At 44.0% G+C, this 19,958-nt stretch overlaps 2 protein-coding genes across 17 annotated transcripts in view; one reads left to right on the forward strand and one right to left on the reverse strand.

Annotated features, from left to right (window-relative positions):
* NUMB (NUMB endocytic adaptor protein) overlaps positions 1-11,164 on the forward strand; it is a 98,911-nt gene extending 87,747 nt beyond the window's left edge. For 4 of the 11 annotated variants that reach the window (XM_059849593.1, XM_059849596.1, XM_059849597.1 and 1 more), the window contains 6 exons: positions 1,056-1,196; positions 2,641-2,842; positions 5,008-5,310; positions 7,087-7,236; positions 8,070-8,213; positions 9,213-11,164. In XM_059849593.1, coding sequence (XP_059705576.1) covers positions 1,056-1,196; positions 2,641-2,842; positions 5,008-5,310; positions 7,087-7,236; positions 8,070-8,213; positions 9,213-9,934 — 1,662 coding nt within the window. In that variant the 3' untranslated portion in view covers positions 9,935-11,164. The remainder of the gene's footprint in view (positions 1-1,055; positions 1,197-2,640; positions 2,843-5,007; positions 5,311-7,086; positions 7,237-8,069; positions 8,214-9,212) is intronic. The other 7 variants (XM_059849600.1, XM_059849602.1, XM_059849603.1 and 4 more) reach the window with 3 other exon arrangements.
* The window catches only part of PAPLN (papilin, proteoglycan like sulfated glycoprotein), a 51,133-nt gene continuing 41,605 nt past the window's right edge, over positions 10,431-19,958 (reverse strand). For 5 of the 6 annotated variants that reach the window (XM_059849589.1, XM_059849592.1, XM_059849587.1 and 2 more), the window contains 6 exons: positions 19,651-19,789; positions 18,114-18,251; positions 17,328-17,455; positions 16,670-16,778; positions 15,217-15,392; positions 10,431-14,668 (listed from right to left, as the gene is read on the reverse strand). In XM_059849589.1, coding sequence (XP_059705572.1) covers positions 14,493-14,668; positions 15,217-15,392; positions 16,670-16,778; positions 17,328-17,455; positions 18,114-18,251; positions 19,651-19,789 — 866 coding nt within the window. In that variant the 3' untranslated portion in view covers positions 10,431-14,492. The remainder of the gene's footprint in view (positions 14,669-15,216; positions 15,393-16,669; positions 16,779-17,327; positions 17,456-18,113; positions 18,252-19,650; positions 19,790-19,958) is intronic. The other variant, XM_059849591.1, reaches the window with a different exon arrangement.

Below are 19,958 nucleotides of genomic sequence, written 5' to 3' on the forward strand. Positions count from 1 at the left end.
ATGTTCATATCAATTGACTCTTACTTTGGTCAACCTAAAAGATGATTTCTCCAAGCCAACACTGACAGGCAGATGTAATTCTTATCCCTCTGGAGTGCAACTGCCTGTCAAATATCTGCTTGTGGTTAGACTTCTCCAGGGCTGCTGCAGTGGTATGGCTCATCAGAGCTGCAGTTGCTGTCTCTCAAGAATTCACTTTCTAATACAAACATACTGGTGTGAATGAATTCACTCTACTGATTGCCTCATGTAAAAGTAATAATACATGTATTATTTTTAGAAATGTTGCTGCATATATGCAATATTTTCAAAATGATTTTTAATAAGTTGTGAGACTCTGGAGGTAATTAAAAGTATAGGATTTAAAAAGAAAATAAACTATTGCCTCCTGGTGGTTGAATACATCAGCAGAGGTCCCAAGTACTAGTCACCAAGCAAATGAAATAATTTGGAAAAAATATATTTAAAAACTTAATTTTAATGAGGGTGGCATAATCTTTAACTGGACTATCTCCTTTTTAGAAATGCTCCTCCCTTCTATGGGATTAAATAGGGAGCGTTTGGTGCTACCAGTGCTGCTGGTGCTTTCTCTTGCATTTCTGCTTAGCTGACTGGGAGATGAGTTTTGCTCTTTGTGTAGCAGCTGCAAGACTTTTCACTCTTGCAGACCTCTCCCCCAAGTTTCAGCATTGTGTTTGAACCACAGCAAAGACTTTGTTTGCAAGACTATGGAGCTGCTATAAAAATAAAATAACACGTGCCTCCATAGTCTAGAAGAGAGGTCATAGGAATTCACTGGGTCCCTAAATTCTTCAGTGGTGCTTTAGCACACCTCTCCCAAAGATGGGTGGTGGACAATGTCATCTCTTCTTTTTGTTTTGTACTGGGAACAGCTTTTGAATGATGACTGATGACAAATAATTGAACCCACATCAGGTTATCCCCTTTTTAGTATAACTCATTTTTGTGCAGTTACACCTGACAATGACTTGTTCAATTGTTTGGCCATATTTCCTCACATTTCCTTTATGGTGGGGGGGATTTTTTCCTTCTAGGATCTTATAGTTGATCAGACGATAGAGAAGGTTTCTTTCTGCGCACCAGACAGGAACTTTGACCGGGCGTTCTCATACATCTGCCGAGATGGCACAACGAGGCGCTGGATCTGCCACTGCTTTATGGCCGTGAAGGACACGGTGAGTGCAGTAGGGTGTGTGGCCAGCTCTCCCAGCTCTTAGCTAGAAATAAAGGGCAGAAAATTTGAGTACCTGGAATAGTGCAGTATGTTGTGATGCCGACTGAGATATTACTTAGTCTTTGTAAATTATTTTAATTCTAATTCCCTGTATCTGAAATATTTGCCATCCGTCTGTCATGCTGTCTTATGGAGAGAAATGCTGCTCAGCCTGTGTGTAAAAGGAGTGCAGTCAGCCTCAGATAATCTCCAGCAGAAGGGAACTACTCTTCTAAGAAAAGACAGAAAATTTTCTCATTTGAAAATGTTTACAGCCAAAAACTGAAACAGCAATGACAGTTTTTTCCAGGATAAAATCATAGTGAGTAAATACAGACTGGTTGTGAATGCAGTGTCTTGTACATGAGTGTTATCTTGAATGAAAAGTCATCTGAATGTTAAGAAATGGAGCTAAACTGAATTAAATTAGCATTCTATTTGCTTCTGAGTGACAACAATATTTTGAGTAGGTTTACAATCAGTTTCCTGCTGTGTAGACTTAGGTAAGTTATTTAATTCCCTGATCTGACCTTTTTTTCTTTCTGCTGTTTGTTGAATCCTGGCTATATTGTACAAAGTGCTTGAAACCTTGTGCAAATTCACTGTGTGAACTCCCCAGAGCTGCACGTTCAGAGCAATGGTGCTTGATAATTTATGATTTTTCTTTAAACAATGAAGTCAGAAATTCCCAGTAAAACTACTTATATTAAAGCTGGAACATTTCTGTTTTCATCTGTGACTAACAGGTCAATTCACTTACTGATGATGAGTTGAGCTACTGGTAGCAATAGTGCCTCTGATTCAACTGTATCAGCTGGGTTGCTGGACTTTCTCAGACTTGAATTTCCTTTTTACAGTTACTGGATAGTGGATTCTTTTGACCTAGTGAATAATGGAACTCATTAGGCACTCCTAAATCTAATGTGTGCATTTGGTCAGGACTATTAAGAGGTGTGAGTAGTTGCTACTGTACTTTTAACTTTCACAGGTGCACACAAGAGTAGAGTCTCCCTGAGCCCCCTGTAAACTTTCTCCAAGAATAGCTCTTACCTGTGCTTTAGGACTTACACCTTAAGACAACTTCGTGACAGTTTCCATATGCACAGATGTATCTAGAGACAAGGGATCGGTGCAGGCACGTTATTGCACTGGCATCTTAGTAGCAGTTGAACTAAACAGATCATGCAACAATCTCATTCATTCCTGGGTGGCCTTCTTGAACACGGCTTGTGCATTAGTAGCTGGGAGTCTTTATGCACCAGGTTTAAGGCTGAAATACAATTAAAATAGTTTTCTTTAATGGCTTAATTCGATTCGCTCTGTAAAGGCAGGTTTCAGTTTGTGCTGCTTGAAGCACATGTGTGTTTCTGTTCAGTCACTGTGTGATGCAATGCTGTCTTGTGCAGGGGGAAAGGTTGAGTCACGCCGTGGGCTGCGCATTTGCAGCGTGCCTGGAGCGAAAGCAGAAGCGAGAGAAGGAGTGTGGAGTGACTGCCACCTTTGATGCCAGCAGAACCACGTTCACTAGAGAGGGGTCATTCAGGGTCACTACAGCTACTGAGCAAGCAGAGAGAGAGGAAATTATGAGACAGATGCCGGATGCTAAAGGTACGGGATGCAATTTAAGCAATCATCTGCAGTGGGCAGAACCAGCACTGAGGCCTCTGCGAGGATTGAAGCTGAACAACGTCCTTACAGCGTTCCCTCTCTTGCACCTTACTGTGTTCTAATCGTATTCCCAAACCCTCGTCAGTTCACAAGATGGAAAATACTTCCAAATTCACTCAGTATTTCCCCAGTCTTCTAGAAAAGGTGCAGGTGGCTTCATATGTGAAAGCTGCTTCTGCTTTGTTTTGTCAGGCTGCTTTATGGCAGAGAACACGGTAGGTACCATACTAAAAGTCCTTATTAGAAAATTGTTAAAAAAATACAAAAAGCTTGCCAGACACAAAGTAATCATTTATGTAGTCTAATCCTGTGGGAAATGATCCGAAGATGATATGCATTCTTAGAAAGAATGTATTTTTATCTTGATTTTTAAGGCAGGTTACAGAGTGTATGTATACAGCTGTACTGCATGAGGGAAGAATAGATCAATTACAGAGTGCTTTCCAAAGAAAATCCATAATATCCACTCCCTCTCCATAAAACACACAGGTGTTGGACTATTAATTACATTCAAAATGAGTGACTAACTGATTTGAGAGGAGATAAAGTGTTCTGAAATTAGGTGAAAGTAGAACTTCTTACTCAAGTTTTATTACAAAGCCTGGAGTTCTACAGCTAACAAAAAATAAAGAATTATAAATACTGTTTATAACCTGCTTCACAGCAAAGTCAGACTTTTGTTTCAGATGATTTCACAGCAAGTTTTATGCTGCCCCGTGATTGTAAAACTTTAATCTTCGTTTTCATCATCCATCTGCTTGTTTCCATATGTTAGTTTCAGAATGTGCTAAATGAAGCTTAAACACAAGGCCTTTGTTACTTGAGGGCATGAGTCAAAGTCTTGACTCAATGGAGGTGTGTGAAATCCATTCCAAGAAAGACTGATTAGAAAAGTTTCACTTGAATGAGCAGCTGCAACTCATGGGTACTGAAGCTTACAAGACAACATAATTAGTTCCTCCTACCATTCCAGTTCCTCAGAAATCTCTAGTCTGACTCCTCTCTTTACCAGACTTTTAGTTATTCTGCTGATGTGTCAAAAAAAGTCGTTGCTTTTTCTAAAATATTTGGAAAACAGTGTAGGTAAAATGTAACTATCATACCAGGATAGTTAGATTTCCTTTTGTCCTTCTAAGTCGATGGAGCTGTGTTTGTTGCCCCCAAAGCCAATTCATTTATGAGTGAGAGAGTTTTTCTAGAGGTGGAGAAATCTCCCCATTACAATTCTAATCATAAGTGTCATGATTTAAACAAATCTTAATCTTACATTTCTGCCATTAGGCCTGTCTGACAGGAGCATTGTGGTGCTATGCAAAGCCTTGCAAAATGAAGCCACTGACTCTAGGTTGGAGGAGCTTCCACTGCAGCTAACTCATGATTGAGTAGTAAAATAGCAGCTAAATTCAGTACAGGAGTGACACAGGAACTCCTTGCTAATGTGTTTGGTGTTAGCAAGGCCTGTCAGCTCAGAGGCTGAATCTGCCTTGCAGCACATTCCCCTCTACCTGTGATGTATTTCCTGGAGGAGCTGAGAGCTGCAGCCCAGCCTGTTAAGTGCTGCTGCTACCTTTGGCCTGCTAAAGCTTGTGCAGTGTGTTTGGCTGCTGCTGCTAATTCTGCAGGGCTGGGAAGGTGGTTTTTTTTAAAAGAGGGTCCTGGAGCTGCGTTCTGTTCCCTGCTGCTGCTAAGCTGTGCTGCTCTAAATCACTTAATACAGTTGGTAGTAATATTTGTCCATGGTTCTGTGTGAGGCAAAGTAAAGGTCTCAAATACACAATACATTTTTCAGTCTTATACTTGCAATTCATTTATGGTTTTCTAGAGCTGGAATCTCAGGAGCAGCTAGAAAGACTACAGATGTGAGACCATTCTTTCTAGGGAGTGGCTTGCCTTAGAAAGCTGTGGGGCTTTGGTATGTGTCGGGTGATGTGAAGACAGTGGAGGTATACAGAAATTGTGTTTCTGCTGCGTTATTAGAACCTTGTTTGCAAGAGTACTAGTTACGCAAATTCCTGCAGTTTCTCTTTCCAAAACAAATGGGAGTACAGGTAGGCAGCTAAACAGTACTTTGCTTTACTCTTCTAACCTCACCCTGTTTCCTCCAGCAGTTGAAACAGAAGTGAAAACAGTAGCACCAGGTGCTGCACCAAACAATACTGCCCCCTCTTCTGGCTCACCAACCTCTCCTACTGCTGAAGTTGCTGCCTCTCTGGATAAAGAAATGAGCAACCCCCACGCTATCCCACGGCGGCACGCCCCCATAGAGCAGCTTGCCAGGCAAGGCTCTTTCAGGGGCTTCCCTGCCCTGAGCCAAAAGATGTCTCCTTTTAAACGCCAGTTGTCTTTGCGAATAAACGAGCTGCCTTCAACAGTGCAAAGGAAGACTGATTTCCCCATGAAAAACTCAGGTAAAACCAAATGGTTCCAGTGAAACATTGCCTTAAATCCTTCCCCTTCCCCTTTCCTTTCTCTGTGGTTTCAAGTAACTCCTTATTTTCTAGTAAATCCTTCTTCCTGCCTCATGTTGATCATTTATCATGAACAAACATCACCATGTCAGAAAATTTCTGCATTAGGAATAGGCAAGAATTTCAAATGTGGTGTTCACATGCACAAAACAGTTCTAATTGCTATCTGAAGTACTGGAGCACAGCTTGAAGTGTTCCAGGAATGGGTGTTGGTGAATTAGTAGGTTTGGCTCTTCTCTCTGAGTCACTGAACCAGTTCTTCCACTTACTGTCAGGGCATCCTGAGACACAAATCCCTTCAAGGCCTTAACCACTTGTCTTGGGATCATGTGATGCCCTTCTGTAGTCCGTCCTTCTGCCTGTCTGAATTCTTTTGAGAGCAATGAAATTGCTTTTCACATTTCATTAAGAGAATCTACCTGTTTAGGTGGTACAGCTGGCTGTATCAGTATTACGTGGTACAGTTTTCACATGATGATAGTGGGGTTTTCTAAAAGTCATCCCAACATAAACTCCTGGGGTGCTCATTACGTTGCTTAATGTCCTTGAGTTCCCTTAGCTAGGAGTTATCCTTCAGGCCAGCTGTACTCTCAGTTGGCAACAGAGCTGGTTTTAGGGTTCTAAGCTTTGAAGTAAAAATTAGTGTGGCAAAGACAAACCCAACAAAAATACTTAGTCTGACTTCTTTTATAATCCTTGTTTAGTGACCTGTGCTTTAAGACCAGCACTGAGCCAGTTTTACAGCAGTAATGCACTGCTCAGTAGTGATAGTCACTGAGCACACCACAATCTCAATTTTTCATGATTCAGAACATTTCTGATGCATGTTCCCATATATGCCACTGCCAGTGCTGCTTACCGTCCCACTGCATGCACTGTATTGGAATATCCCTCAAATAATCAATTTTTGGGCATGCCTCTCCCTGAATTTTAGATCTGGTGCATGTTGTGTGCAGACATTTTATGTTTCTTACACTATTTTGTGCTTGATTATGCCTGCTCATGTCAGTTCTGTGCAACAACGGACTGATGATTGGTACTTTTGGAAAACACTGCCATTAGTAATAATGAGAACATCTGGTAAGCTGGCAGCTTTACTCCAGATGTTGCATTATCCACATGATACTGATGCTTCATTTAAAACTGAGCATCCATTTTATCTGAGCATTCAGCTTTTGCTTTTATGATTCTAGCACAGGAACTGGGGATTTCAGCTACCACTGAACTGGAACAATCAACACTAACTCTAGACTGAACTTGCCACTGTGCATTGCTGTCAGTACTTTTAAAGTTCATCTAGTTACTGTACAAGTATGTTGTTGGAACACTTAAATCTATCATAAGTATTTTCATTTCACAGAATGCCAAATCTTAGAGCCAAACCCTTGAGAAGTTTAGCACTTTAATACTGAAAGATTTAGATCTCTACTTAAACTGTAGAAAACCCTTTTTATTTTCTGATACCAGCATCCTTTAAATCTGGAACAGCGATCTCCTTGCCCTCTTGACTTAATCACAAATTAGGTTAATGTGGTGTTCTATTTCAGGCCAGATCTTCAACACTAATGTAAAAAAAAAAAAGGCTGTCATGCAAATCAGTAGCAAGAACATGTAGGACATAAGGGAACTAATTATATTTCAATTTCACATTGGTAGTTGTAAATTGTTTCTGTATCCTTTAAACTTTCAATTTAATGAATTCTGTTTACATTTTAGTCCCAGAGGTAGAAGGGGAAACAGACAGCATTAGTGCCCTGTGCTCTCAGATCACCAGTGCTTTCAGCACACCATCAGAAGATCCTTTCTCTTCGGCCCCCATGACAAAACCAGTGACAGTAGTTGCACCACAGTCTCCTGCCTTTCAAGGTTTGTGATTTCTTTGGGTGCTGGATGAGGCTTGAATGCACATTATGTTGCTTTCTAGTAACACATGGTCTTAATTTCTTGTGCAAGTCCTGTTACTAGTATTTTGGGTGAATGCATCCTGCTTTATTCATCTTGTCTGTTTAATTTTTCTGTGGTTTTGTTTTTAACAATAAGTTCATGCACCTACCACACGATAGTTGCCTCTAAAAGGAACTGGCTTTGAGGTAATGGCTATTTTATCATTCTGCCTCCTGAACTGCATAGGAGTGTATCATAGGAACCAAATCTCACAAGGGAAGGGATTTTGTGCCACCTCGATTTCTGTTTTTTACACAAATTCTTAGATAAGTTGTGGAAAAATGCCAGCTATAGAACTCATAGCAGCCATTGGTATTCATTTCACTGCTATGCTTTTATAGAAGTTGTGTGAAAAAAGAACCTCTCCATGTTAAATGTAGTTATTGTTGCTTTGTATCTACAAAGTGTTGTTCTTTTTAATATAAAATTAACTGTACAATAACTACTGGTGAGCCATATCTCTTCCTTGTAGAAACAACAAATTTAACTTCAGTCAGTCATCAGAACTCAAGGCCTCCTAACGGACATCAAAATCCACCATCCCATGATTCTTTTAACAAGTGTTGGCTTGGTGAAATGAAATTTACTACCTGTATTGACTGTCAGCCCAGTTTGGCTAATTACACAAACTCCTGTCATGTGGAAGTGTCTAAAAGTGTTGTATGTGGATAGGTATGACCTGGCCCACTAATACTCCAGTCACGTGCATGCCTTGCATGAATTAATCGCACTGATGTTGTCTGCTCCCATTTTAGTTAATGGCACTGACTCTGCCTTCTGTGTGCTTGCTGCTAAACCATCCCAAGCTGCTGTAGTGTCCACAGCTATGCCAGTTCGTGAAACCAATCCTTGGGCTCATGCTCCTGCTGCTAATACTGGAGCTGCAGCCGTGGTCGCCGGTAAGACTGGAAGTAGATCCGGTGCATTGCTATAAGAACTTGGATCAAAAGCGTAATTGAGCCCCTGAGACAAATGTCAGTGCCACTTAATGGCAAGTGGAAGGAACAGGAACAAAAGCTGGAAGTAGTAGCGTTTTGCACGAGTGGATGGAGGGAAGCGATGAACTTGCTGGTGCTAGGTCTGTAACCTGGACTGATTCTTATTTTGGCAGCATTTTATAAAATCAGTGCTTAAAAAGGAAGTAATGAAGTCGAATGCAAATTTGTGTGTATAAAAGGGAGACAATCTGTGTGTACCCAAAATAATTTTTGTGCATTCTTTTCATTAATGTACATAAGGAGGGATTAAGTTGGTTGCTTAAAGGCTTAGAGGTTCATTTCTTCCGTTTAGTAAATTTAGTCTGTCTCTCTAGGCCTTGTCTGCACTGTGTAAGGTGAAATGGTCACCCATGTGGGTACATGTGCTAGAAGGCTGCAGTCTGAGTTACTTCATGTCATGGTGTAAGCACCACTCCACGAGAGAAACTTTGCTAGTGAAATAGTAGGTTCTGCTTGGCCTTGTGAGAGCACCAGACTTTGTCTGTAAAACAGTTTCTTAGACCTTTGTGTTCCAAGTCCACCAGTCCTGAGCTGTGCATTCAGAAACTGATACTTCCCAGTTAGGGGGATGAGTGATTATGGACTAGATCATTGCCACCAAGTTATGAGAGCAGGCAGCAGCTTTCCTGTGTACCCTAAAGACTGAGATGTCTGCTATGAAGGAAAAAACCCATGAACCTGCACTTTAGTGAAGAAGCGCTTACCTACCTCATCTTGACGAATGTCTTCCTAGAACAGAACAGTACTGTGGATGCATAAAGATGCTTCCAAGGGTGGGAGCATCTTTCAGTCATGTCAGGAGGAGACCTGTGTGTTCTTGTGTACACCCTCCAGTCTTTCTAACCAATAAAAGGACGAGGAGTGGAAATATTAGTGACTTGCCCATGCTTTCCTTCCCAGGCACCGAATGGAGCAGCACCTCCTCAGGTGCAGCCTCACCGAGTCTCTTCCAAGGAAATCACAGACGTACTCCCTCAGAGGCAGACCGCTGGTTGGAAGAGGTCTCAAAGACTGTCAGAGCCCAGCAGCAGCCAACCTCAGCCCCAGCCCCACAGCCACTGCTCCAGCCTCCTCCAGCAGCTCCAGCCTCCCAGTCAGCACCAGCCTTCCCAGTCAGCACCTTCATTGCGCCTCAGCCTGTGCCGGTGGGCGTGGTACCGCCCATGCAGCCGGCATTTATTCCGGCTCAGCCCTATGCTGTAGCAAATGGGATGACCTATGCAGCCCCAAGCGTCCCCGTGGTCGGGATCACACCTTCCCAGATGGTGGCCAACGTCTTTGGTACTGCCAGCCACGCTCCGGCGGCCCACCCGCACCAGTCCCCCAGCCTGGTGAAGCAGCAGTCGGTCCCTCAGTACGACAGCAGCAGCAGCAGCGCCACTGCCAGCCCCTTCTTCCACCCGCCCGCGCAGCACAACGGCTCCGCTGCCTTCAACGGCGTGGAGGGGGGCAAGTGGGCTGCCGAGGACAAGCATTCGCAGCCCCCCGCGCCCGCCCCGCAGGTCGACCCCTTCGAGGCGCAGTGGGCGGCTCTGGAGGGCAAGGCCAAGCAGCGCACCAACCCCTCCCCCACCAACCCCTTCTCCAGTGACCTACAGAAGACATTCGAGATCGAACTCTGAGCGCTCCTGGGGGGGCGGATAAATTGTACATTAGGCTAGAGGGATAAAGGGAGCAGAGGGGACTGTTTCTGATCAGTTTGCTTTGATAATCCCAACGGTCCCTTCAAACAAAATGGGTTAGAAAGAGGGAGCAATTATGGGGAGGATGGAAACACACAGAGAATTTAATGTGCAGTTCTTAAAAGGAATCCTGGAGCCACCCCAGTCTGCGTTCCCTCGTCTCTTGGAAAGCTGGAAGTCAAATGGAGCGAAGAAAGGCACCCAGTCCCAAAGCCCGTTCTGCAGAAACATCAATCATCTCACAGAAAGGAAGGCAGATGTTTGTACCTGTGTCCTCCTGATGCCCTGCAAGCCCTGGATGTTCCCCCTCAGGGAAAAATTGGGTAGGGTGGGGGGGTGGAGATGGGTGGGATGTTGTCACCTTAGCAAAAGCTAGGTTTGTGGAAAAAGTTGAGCTTCCATTTTGAGTAACAAAGTGAATATTATATGTAAAGAATAAAGTAAAGCCAAAATCTTTATTTTTATGCATTTAGAATATTTTAAATAGTTGGATATTAAAAGCTGTATGAGTTGTAAGTAATCTTGCCAAAGGTTAAAAAACAAGGGGGTTGGATGTAAGAAATTGTACATAAGATTGATTTATCGCTGATTCTTATAGTAAGTAATATTGGGGGGGTGGAAAAAGGGGCTCTAGCTTGTTCTTGTATCTGTTCATTGTAAGTAGCATATTGCAACAACAATCACAACCAATAAGTCATTATATCGTAGTTTTAAATAAAGAAAATTAAAGAACAGTATTGTCATGGTTTGAAAACCATGGGGAGAATTTACTGTTTTTTATTGGAATCAGTCTACATATTCTATATAGTATGGATTTTTTTCCTTTCATATATTGCTGCAGTTTCTTTGTCTTAATCTATTGGTTCTAACACTACTGTGACAACTTACTGTCATCATATCTACAGCCCAGGGCTGCCTGGGAAACCATTTTATGTTTGTCTGTCAATAGTTCTTAGAGGTTTTTAACTTTGGTTTTATTTTTTCCCACTGATTTGTGAAACCTTGTGGTTAAGGCTGCAGCTGGTCCAGGTTCTGCCTCTGGTGACTTGTGAAAACCATCTCATTTTAACTTTACTTTTAAACTTTGGCCTTACAAGCAAATGTAAGTTATATATATTTGTACTGATGATTTATAATCTGCTTTAACAGAAATAAATGTTGGTGGTAGAAGCACTGTCTGTGAGAGACTTATTTCCCACCCGAATTCAGTTTCAGCATTTGCCCTTCTGGCTATCTTCTGTCTTGTAAGGTGGATGTGAATGAGCACTGCTTGCTGACTGACCTAGCAGCCTAAGAGTAATATCTTAACACCTCTCATTTTCTACAACCTGTTAGGTTGCATTGAACTTTAAAACTGAATTTCAAAATAGCCTTGTGATGCATAAACACTTAAAGCTCTAAAATAGAGGCCTTTATTGAAAACATCAGATTCTGGGTTTGCAGGGCTGTATTTTCTATCACTGAATATTTACAAAGAGACAATTCAGTAACATTCAGTAATGGCAAAAAGGAAAATTCTTTCTTTCCGCTACTATTAGAAAGAGCCATATGAGATGATGATGGATGTTCACCTCTTTTCCATTCTTCCACTCAGTTGATATCTACCCTGTTATTGTGACTGATTCTTACCACGTTCTTATGGGCACCATGTCAGTTTAGACACAAGGAAAAAAGTCAGACTCCATAACCTGAAGGGGAATAAACACTCCCTTTGTTAGCTCTCAGATTTGAGCTTGCCAGCAGTTTCCATTTCCACGCAAGTGCAGTGAGTCTTACAGTGACAGTCTAGAAAACTACAACTTGTGACATTACAGCTTCTTACCCTTGTTCAGTATGGTATGAATAGTAATGCAAACACTCCCTGTGGGATTTGAGTTGGTGTCAGTGCTTTTTTTCAGCTTTCAAAAAGCAAACAAACATTTATAGACATTTATAGTAGGAAAGAAAGCAGTTATGTATCGTTCACAGTAAGGGCTCCAAGATCAAGCTGAAAATAGCCCAGTATAGCTACACTCTCTCCTGCCCTGGAGATAAGCACTTCCTACAACCCATTGTTTGGGGGAAAAAATGAACATCTTGATTCTCACATAAAAAAAGTAAACCTTGAGTAGGTGATTAACTGGTACTACAGAGAGGGAGAAGCTGATCTTATCAGAAGAAATGCAAAGACACTTTAGTTAACTTGATGGTGTGGATTTACAGCAGGGAGTTGCATGCCTGTCAATCCCACCCTTACTGCCATGGTCATGCAGCTGGAAGGAGGTCAGCATCAACTCTGCACTAGCAGGGCACTTCCAGTGTTAAAGTCCTGCCCATCAGCAGGCAGGGGGCTGTTAGAGCCCTCAGGAGTCTGGAGAAAGCACTTCCTGGCCCCATCTTACATAACCACAGAGTTTAAATGACAGGTGACTACACAGAATATTTAAATATTCTAAAAGCCTCTGACATCTTAGAAAGGGATTTTATAGAACTGGCTACTTACTCTGGGACAAAAGGGTCTGACACATCCACAGTCCACTTCCAACCATGCTCCTGAGCAGAGCCTGACTACCCCTTAATGCCACACATGGAACAGAGAGGGCTTCAAAATGATTGGAATTTACAGTTTCTGATTAGTCCCTGGTCTCCAAAGGCAAAAATCATATCATATACTAAACTGGTAAAATATCCCATACAGACACACAGAGAAAAAGGTGCTGGCCTGAGATATTAAACGGAAAAACATGTTCAAACGCAAGTGGATGTTTTCAGGACCATCTCATTGTTCTTAAATATCCAGTGATTTCAAACATTATACTGTAATGCCTGTCCTGCATTCCAGCAGAGGAATCTTTTCCTAATCAAAATAAAGGGTCTTAAATGCAAAATAAGTATTTTTGTCTCTCCTAGCAAACAGAATCTATGAGACCACAGAAGGACCCAGCCCCAAATAGCTGTGACTGTCACCTGTCTCTCCCGTACTGGATTGCTTGTAGACTTTGCCATTTGTTCAGTCCTGAACCATACATGTGCTGATTTCTTAAAAGCCTTAAAGTAACACAAGAAGAAGACAAAAGTAAAAAACCCCAATCCTCCATCCCCCTAACCCAAATGCCAACATCTACACCCTCCTTTATATCTACATCTATGCAAATAATACATGGGTAATGTTGCTAATAATTATGATCAACCCATCCAAGTCTAGAATGAGGAAGAAGGAGACTGTCAGGGCTGATGCTAGGGTAGAACAGTAGTGTGAAAGCTGTTAAAAAAATCCTTTTGCTCAAAAGTAATTCCATTTTGAGATACTGAAGATACCCAAAGCCCTTCCTGGTTTAACATGATATAATAAAATCTCACCTCCCCACCCCTAATGCCTAAGATTTTCAGAGCCCCAGATGCACACTTGTTGCCACTCCATGGTGGTCTTGAAATGAAGGATGCTTCTCAGCTACAGCTGCTCTGCACCTGGAAGTCCTAACTTGTTAGCCTGTAGCAGCAGGCATCAGCCCCGGCCACATGCAGAGCCAGGCTTTCCTGGATTTAACTGAGACTAGAGCAGATCCTTGGGAGGTTTCTTCTGGCAAGTGAAATGCCCCTACACGTGTATTTCTATGTGTTCATTATTAGCTCCTGCCCAAACTCAGCACGTCAGAACAGCACAGTTCCGGCTCAGGGGAAAAAGATTACCTGCTGAGCCTTCCTAGAATGAGTGCTATTTAAACTGCAGCATCTCAGAACAGGTTACAGTGTTGGTATATTCATCTAAATTACCCCTAGTGTTCAGGAAGGGCTAAAAGTAGTTACCTATTTTGTCTTCAGCTTTCTGTGAAGCCTTGCTTCTGCATTTCACTCCAAAACTTATTGCAGTCAAGTAGAAACCAAAGTGACCCTACTAGAAATTTGTCTAAGGTCTGCTGGAATAAAACAGCAACAGTATCATGACATTACAGCTGCATCCTGAGAGCCAGTAATCTCGTAGGACCTGAACACTAATTTTATATGCATCAAGCTGTTTCTCATGGCCAGAGTCCTTTGCATTTAGATGGAAAGTGCACCCCAGGAGCACTTATTCAGCAATGCTCATTGGAGGAACAAATGTTCATGGCTCATTAGTGCTTCAGTTGAAATGGTTCAGGCCCATCTTCAAACACTTCAGAGATTATGTTTTTAAGAACACTTCTCTCTTGCTTGTATGAAGTCTCTCCCTCTTTCATGCTGGTCATCTGCCTTCTCTAGTCACATCATCCTTACATCCCTATTATCATCTGGTTTCTGTGAATGACAGCAACTACTCTTAAGAGATGGATTAGGTACAGCAAGGCAAATGGGGAAAAGGAGTTTACAATAAACCTGAGGGTAGTGGGTCTCCCACCTTTGAGCATTTACACTCACTTCACGCTGTTCAGTTCACCCTCGTGGGCTTTCCAGCAGGGCAGAGTTCCTAGAACTGTCCCATGCAGTAAAAGAACAGAGTTGAGACCTCCAGTCTTGTCATCGGTCACCATGGCCGTGGCTGTCACCCACGGGGGTGCGGGGGGCTGCCCTGGGGGCGGTGGCGTGCGCAGCTGGCGCAGCAGAAGCTGGAATAGTACTCGTTACCACAGAGCTGGGCCTGCAGGATCAGCTCACAGTTGGCAAGGTGGGGCTGGTCCACGCACTCTCTGCTCAGGTCCTCAATGTGACTCACGGTAGCTGCAGCCAAGCAAAGGGTGAACCAGCTGTACATTTATCCTCAGATTGCTATTCCATCCCAAAAGACACAGCACGTTCCCGCTTCCTCCACCCCACCAGTTCTAAATTTAGTCCAACATCAAGAAGGAGATGATGAGTTTCAAGACGAAACAGACACCTCTGGTGAGATACAGGAGGAAAATGCAGTTTCCAGGGAGAGGAGAGGCTACTCTATCTACCTTCTATGTAAAGATAGCTGGATGGTGTCCAAAGTCCAACTACAAATCATGCAACCAACTATTTGTTCAAGCAACTATGGCATTTTGGCCTCAGGAAGTTAATTAGGCTCCCAGTGCCCTAGTCAGGGGGTGTTTCCAGCATGTTGCTTTTCTGTCCATGGAAAGCAGGGCTCCTGAGGCAGCACGACCCAGAGGCTCCTGCTGCTCCCTAAAGCCTGAGGCTGGTGCTGGACTGGCACGCACAATGGGTGTGAGAGTGGCCAGGGGCTGGGCACTGTGCTGGGAGAAGCAGGAAGGCTGGGAGAAGCAGGAAGGCTGGGCTGTACTCACTGCTAGGCCGCCTCCTCAGCACTTTCACCTCCGAGCTGGCACTGACTGAGCTGCTGCTGCTGTAGGCACTGCATGTGTAGGATCCCTCGTCAGCCTCTTGGACATTGCTTATGGTCAGGCTTCCATCCTGGGACAGGTGGATGTGGTGGCCATCCTCCCGCATGGGAACTCCATTCCTGTGGTGAAAACCAAAATATTTCACTATTGCCACCCATGGGTGCTAAAGGAGCTCCATGTGCTCTTTGGAAAATTATGTTCTGTGAAAGGGGTGAATTTTTACAAGTTCAGCAGGAAGAAATCTTTTGCACAACCTGGCCCTGCAGTTGGGTGGTAACATGAGCCTGAGCAAGTCTGCATCCGTTGCCCAGTGTCTGCGTGGGAGGTAGCTGAGTCTGTGTGTTCTGTGCAGAGATGTTGCCCTTTCTGCTAGCACACATTCTTGAGGTTTGAGGAACTAAGAGAAAATCCAGTGTGCCTTTCCCTCTCTCCAGGTTGTGGTCTGGCAGTACTTGTTTGGCTGGCATTGATAGCAGCACATATTGCTTGATGAGCATATAGGGTAGTGAACAATACGCTCTCTTTCCTCTCCCTTTAAAAGTTTGTTTAAGAAAACCAGCAAGATTGTGTCTCTTCAGTTCCTCCCAGAATAATCTGTGCCCAGCAGGAAAACTGCCTGAATTGTGAACTCCTGGTTACCAATGAAATTAAATTGGTTTCACTGAAAAGGGTTTCATTCCAACTCTGAAACATGCATCATTTTGTTAGGTCAAATACCAAACTTATGTACAGAAGAAAAGCTCTGTGTGTGAGATGGCCCACTTCAGTCCTAACCCTTGGAATTTCAACAATTACCCGTCCATCTCTCTGGATAGTTTGTAAGAATGCTCCAAAGCAGAACTGATTATTTTCAAACAGGAAAAACAACCCTCACTAAACACTTCCACAAATTCAGTTTCCTGGTAAACTATCAGGATAAGAGGACACAGCTTTTCACTTTAAAATGCTTCTAAATCTCCTTTGCTCCCATTGACAGTAAATTGAGAGAACTGTTGCAACAGGAAGCTGAGAGAAGGTCTAAAATGTCTGTCACAATTAGGTAGAGAGGATTTTTAAAAAAGCAACTAAAGCTTTTCCTCTGATGACTCATTTTCATTCATGTTATTTTCGTGTCACTAATTTTCCAGCACAGAGCCCTTTTGAACTCCATGAAATCTTAGTTTAACATCTGATTTTCTCCTTATTTGGCTGGAACATGAACTTGATGACCCCCACACCCCACAAGGATCTTGCCCAGGATTTTTGGGTAACATCCTAAGAAAGGGTGGTGATACTAGTTGGGGCTGATAACTGTGGTCTCTGCCATGCCTGGCAGGCACCCTGCATTAATATCTGGAGGGTAAATGATGAGGTTTGGGAAGAGAAGGAATGGGAAGTTCCATCTCATTTTGCTCACCTTGACCACCTTATATTCACATTGTTGCCAGTCACTGTACAATGAAGCTGAGCAGTCCCTCCCTCAGGTACCGTGATGCTTGGCAGAAGACCAGTGATCCTCAGCTCTCCTGGACCAGAAGGGAAATCATCACTAGCAGGGGGACTATGCCCCCCTCCCCTTGGGAGTAGGAGCATTCCCTCATAGGAAAAGTCCAACACATCCCATAATGAGGTACAAGCCCCTGGGCCTTGAAACAGCATGTTTGAGGCTGTGCTGTTGCCACTCTGGGGAATGTGGATTTCTTAGGACTTTGGCCCAAGAAAGGACAAGTAACAGAGGTCTCAAAGCTGTACACATGCATGTCACATGCACAGAAGAACCATCTCCTTAGTTTCTCTTGCTCTTATCCCACACCATTGTCCCAGAAACAAGGCCCTGAGAGTCACTCTTACTGTACTGTCAATCCCCTTTTCCCAGCTGCTTGGAGTACTGGACACATGCAGATGACCACTGGGTAAAACAACTCATTCTTCCCTTGCCCTCAGGATGCCTGTTAAACTCTAGGTGTGAAGCAAAGAGGCGTGGCCAGCAATGGAACCCACGGGGTCCCTGCAGAGCCTTCCCTGTTTCCCACTCCTGTGCACACAAGCTGGGTGTGCTGCCACCCACCCCGTACCTAGAGGCCGGAGGAGGACCTGGTGCTGGTCGCGGTCACGTCCATTGGAGGCAAGGCAGGTGAAGAAGCCAATGTCCTCAGAGCTGACCCGGCTGATCAGCAGGGCCCCGTCCGACTGCTGCCTGTGCCTGAGGAACAAAGCCAGCATGCCCCTCAGCCGGTGCTTGGGTCAGGATGGCACTCCTGAGAGCCAGCAGAGGTGAAGCGAAGCCTCGTGCACAACTTTGTAGTACCACTGAGCAAAAATTTACCAGCTCAGATGCTGCAGGGGTTGTAATGTAACCCTCAGTCCTCAAATCCCAGCACTGATGCTATAAGAGTCTGGAAAAAGATGCTGCCAGAGCAGATTTCTGGGAGCAGAGAGAGGGGAGAGCAGCAGCGGTAGCTGTGGAAGTTCACTGCAGATGCCCTGATCTCTCTCTGCTGTGAACCTCTGCCCTTGCTCACTGACCAGCTGGTTTTTGGCAAATTTGCTAGCCATGTGTTCTTTTTCTGCTAACCTTGTAGTTAAAAAAACTTGACCGCTGGTACACTTGTAGACCCCTGTGTCATAGCTGTTCCCTCAAGGGTTCAACGTTCAAACTTCCATCTGTGAGGGAGAGAGGGAGGACAGGGCAGGCCAGCAGTATGGCCTGGCCCTGATGGAGGAAGCTGGACAATATAAAGCCACACAGACCCTTGCTGCATGGCCAACAGCTCTGTTCTCTCAGAGAGGACACAGGGAAAAGCAAGGAAAGCAAGGAGGATGCTCTTCTCATGAACAGCTGGAGCCACCTGGAAGCTCACCTGGGAGAGGAGAGGGGCTGCCCATCTTTCTGCCACTCAATGGTGAGAGCTGGTGATGCCTCCACTGTGCAGGGCAGTCTGACTCTCTCCCCAACATTGGCCTCCACTACTGTGGGCTCACTCTTATCCATTTTCAACCTGCAAAGTTCACAAGCACAGCAAAAGAGGTAGAAACTTCCTTGCTCAGCATTTGACCTTCAGCACAAGGCTTTATCAAGAACAGGCCTTATTTTTCGCCTCCAATGGCAAAGGGAGGCCTCTACTCCCATGAGAGCTCTGATGCTTGCCATTACCAACATTCACTCCCCAACATTCAGAAAAGAGCAGCCTCTATAAAATCCTGCTCCAGTTCAGCACAGCTTGGTGCTGCACTCCTGTCAGCCAGCTTAATTTACAGAAAGCGACCCTTTTGACAGCCCTCTGGATAGCAGCTGAGGAAGCATTAACAATGTGAACACATGGCAAACAGTACAAAGTCCTAAAGAGGGCACCAAGCAAGATTACCCTTAGGTGCTTCTCTGGCACAAAAAAATGAGCCTTTTTAGGGTGTGAAGAGCCTATTGCAATCACCTGACTGCACAAGGTCCAGGAGCTGCTCTTCCACTTCATGCAGCAGAAAGGTTGAGGTCATGTCCTCACAACACTCATCTCATGCTCTCTTATAACTACAGCTAAACACTGTCTTAGAAGGGAACTAAACCATGTGTTCCCACAGTTAAATAAAACGTCATCTACCCTACCCCCATTCTGTGACCTGAATTCTTGATCTCAAAAAATAAAACCAAAGAGCCTTAATTCAATGTTCTTAATTCAAAGAATCACTTATTACTGCTTTTAGCAGAAGCAGCTAAGGAGATTGCTGCAGAGTTCAGCAAATTGGCTGGGTTTTAGGCTGTAAACTCAAAAAAAGAGAGAGATCAGATCATGGCCCTATTTAATCTCGAATCCCAACATGCTTCATTTAAGGCAAAAATAATTTGTCCCCCTTTATTTCTGTGGGGCCTAGAAGTAATAAAAAACCACGCAAGAAGCAACAAAAAATACCCAGTATATGACAAGACAGTTTTGGTTCAAACTGGTTTGTTCACAAAACATTTAAAATTAATTACTGGGGGCTGAAGGAGTTGAGGTTTTTTTCAATACACATATGCCTACTTTGTGCTAGTTAAGCAGGTCCTATTTGCTTTGCTTCTTTTCAGAACAGGTTTTTCTTTCTGCCTGCACTAACATGAACAGCTAAGGATGCTGCCTCAAGACTTCTTTTGTTTGAGCCCAGCTAGTTTACTGCCAGCTTCCCTGCGCATCTTTGCTCAGAGTATGCTTCTTTCAAGAGATCCTTGGGGAGTACAGAAGACAGCTTGCAACTGGGATCTTCTCCCATTCCTGTTGTCAGCAGTTCAGTACTGCATGCTTCCCAACTGTGCCCTGGAACAGCTGACCCAGGACCTTTCCAGTCTTTGGCTTTTCTACATGAAGAGATGCCATATGGTTCATCATCTGGGCTCCACAGACAAACTGTTGCTGTAGGTGAACCTACCTGTATGTGAGCTGCTGACGCACAGAGGAGCTGGCTGCCTGCACAAGCTGCCTGCCTCTGGATAACCCTTGGCGCTGCTGATTTGCCTCCTGAAGGACCCGACCTCTCTCACCCTCAGCCAGAACTCTGCTCTGGTACTCTATTCAAAACAAAATGCCATATGTGAATAAAGGACACTTCTTACTGTGACCTCTTGCGTAGGATTCCTGTGAGCCTGGGAGAGCTTGCTGAACTGGAGCCAAAGAGCCCTTCAGCCATCTGCTTTTTGGCTGACTAGTGCAGTAAACCTGCGCTGTCTGCTAATGAGA

This window comes from Haemorhous mexicanus, chromosome 6, assembly GCF_027477595.1.
Source record: "Haemorhous mexicanus isolate bHaeMex1 chromosome 6, bHaeMex1.pri, whole genome shotgun sequence".
NCBI lineage: Eukaryota > Metazoa > Chordata > Aves > Passeriformes > Fringillidae > Haemorhous > Haemorhous mexicanus.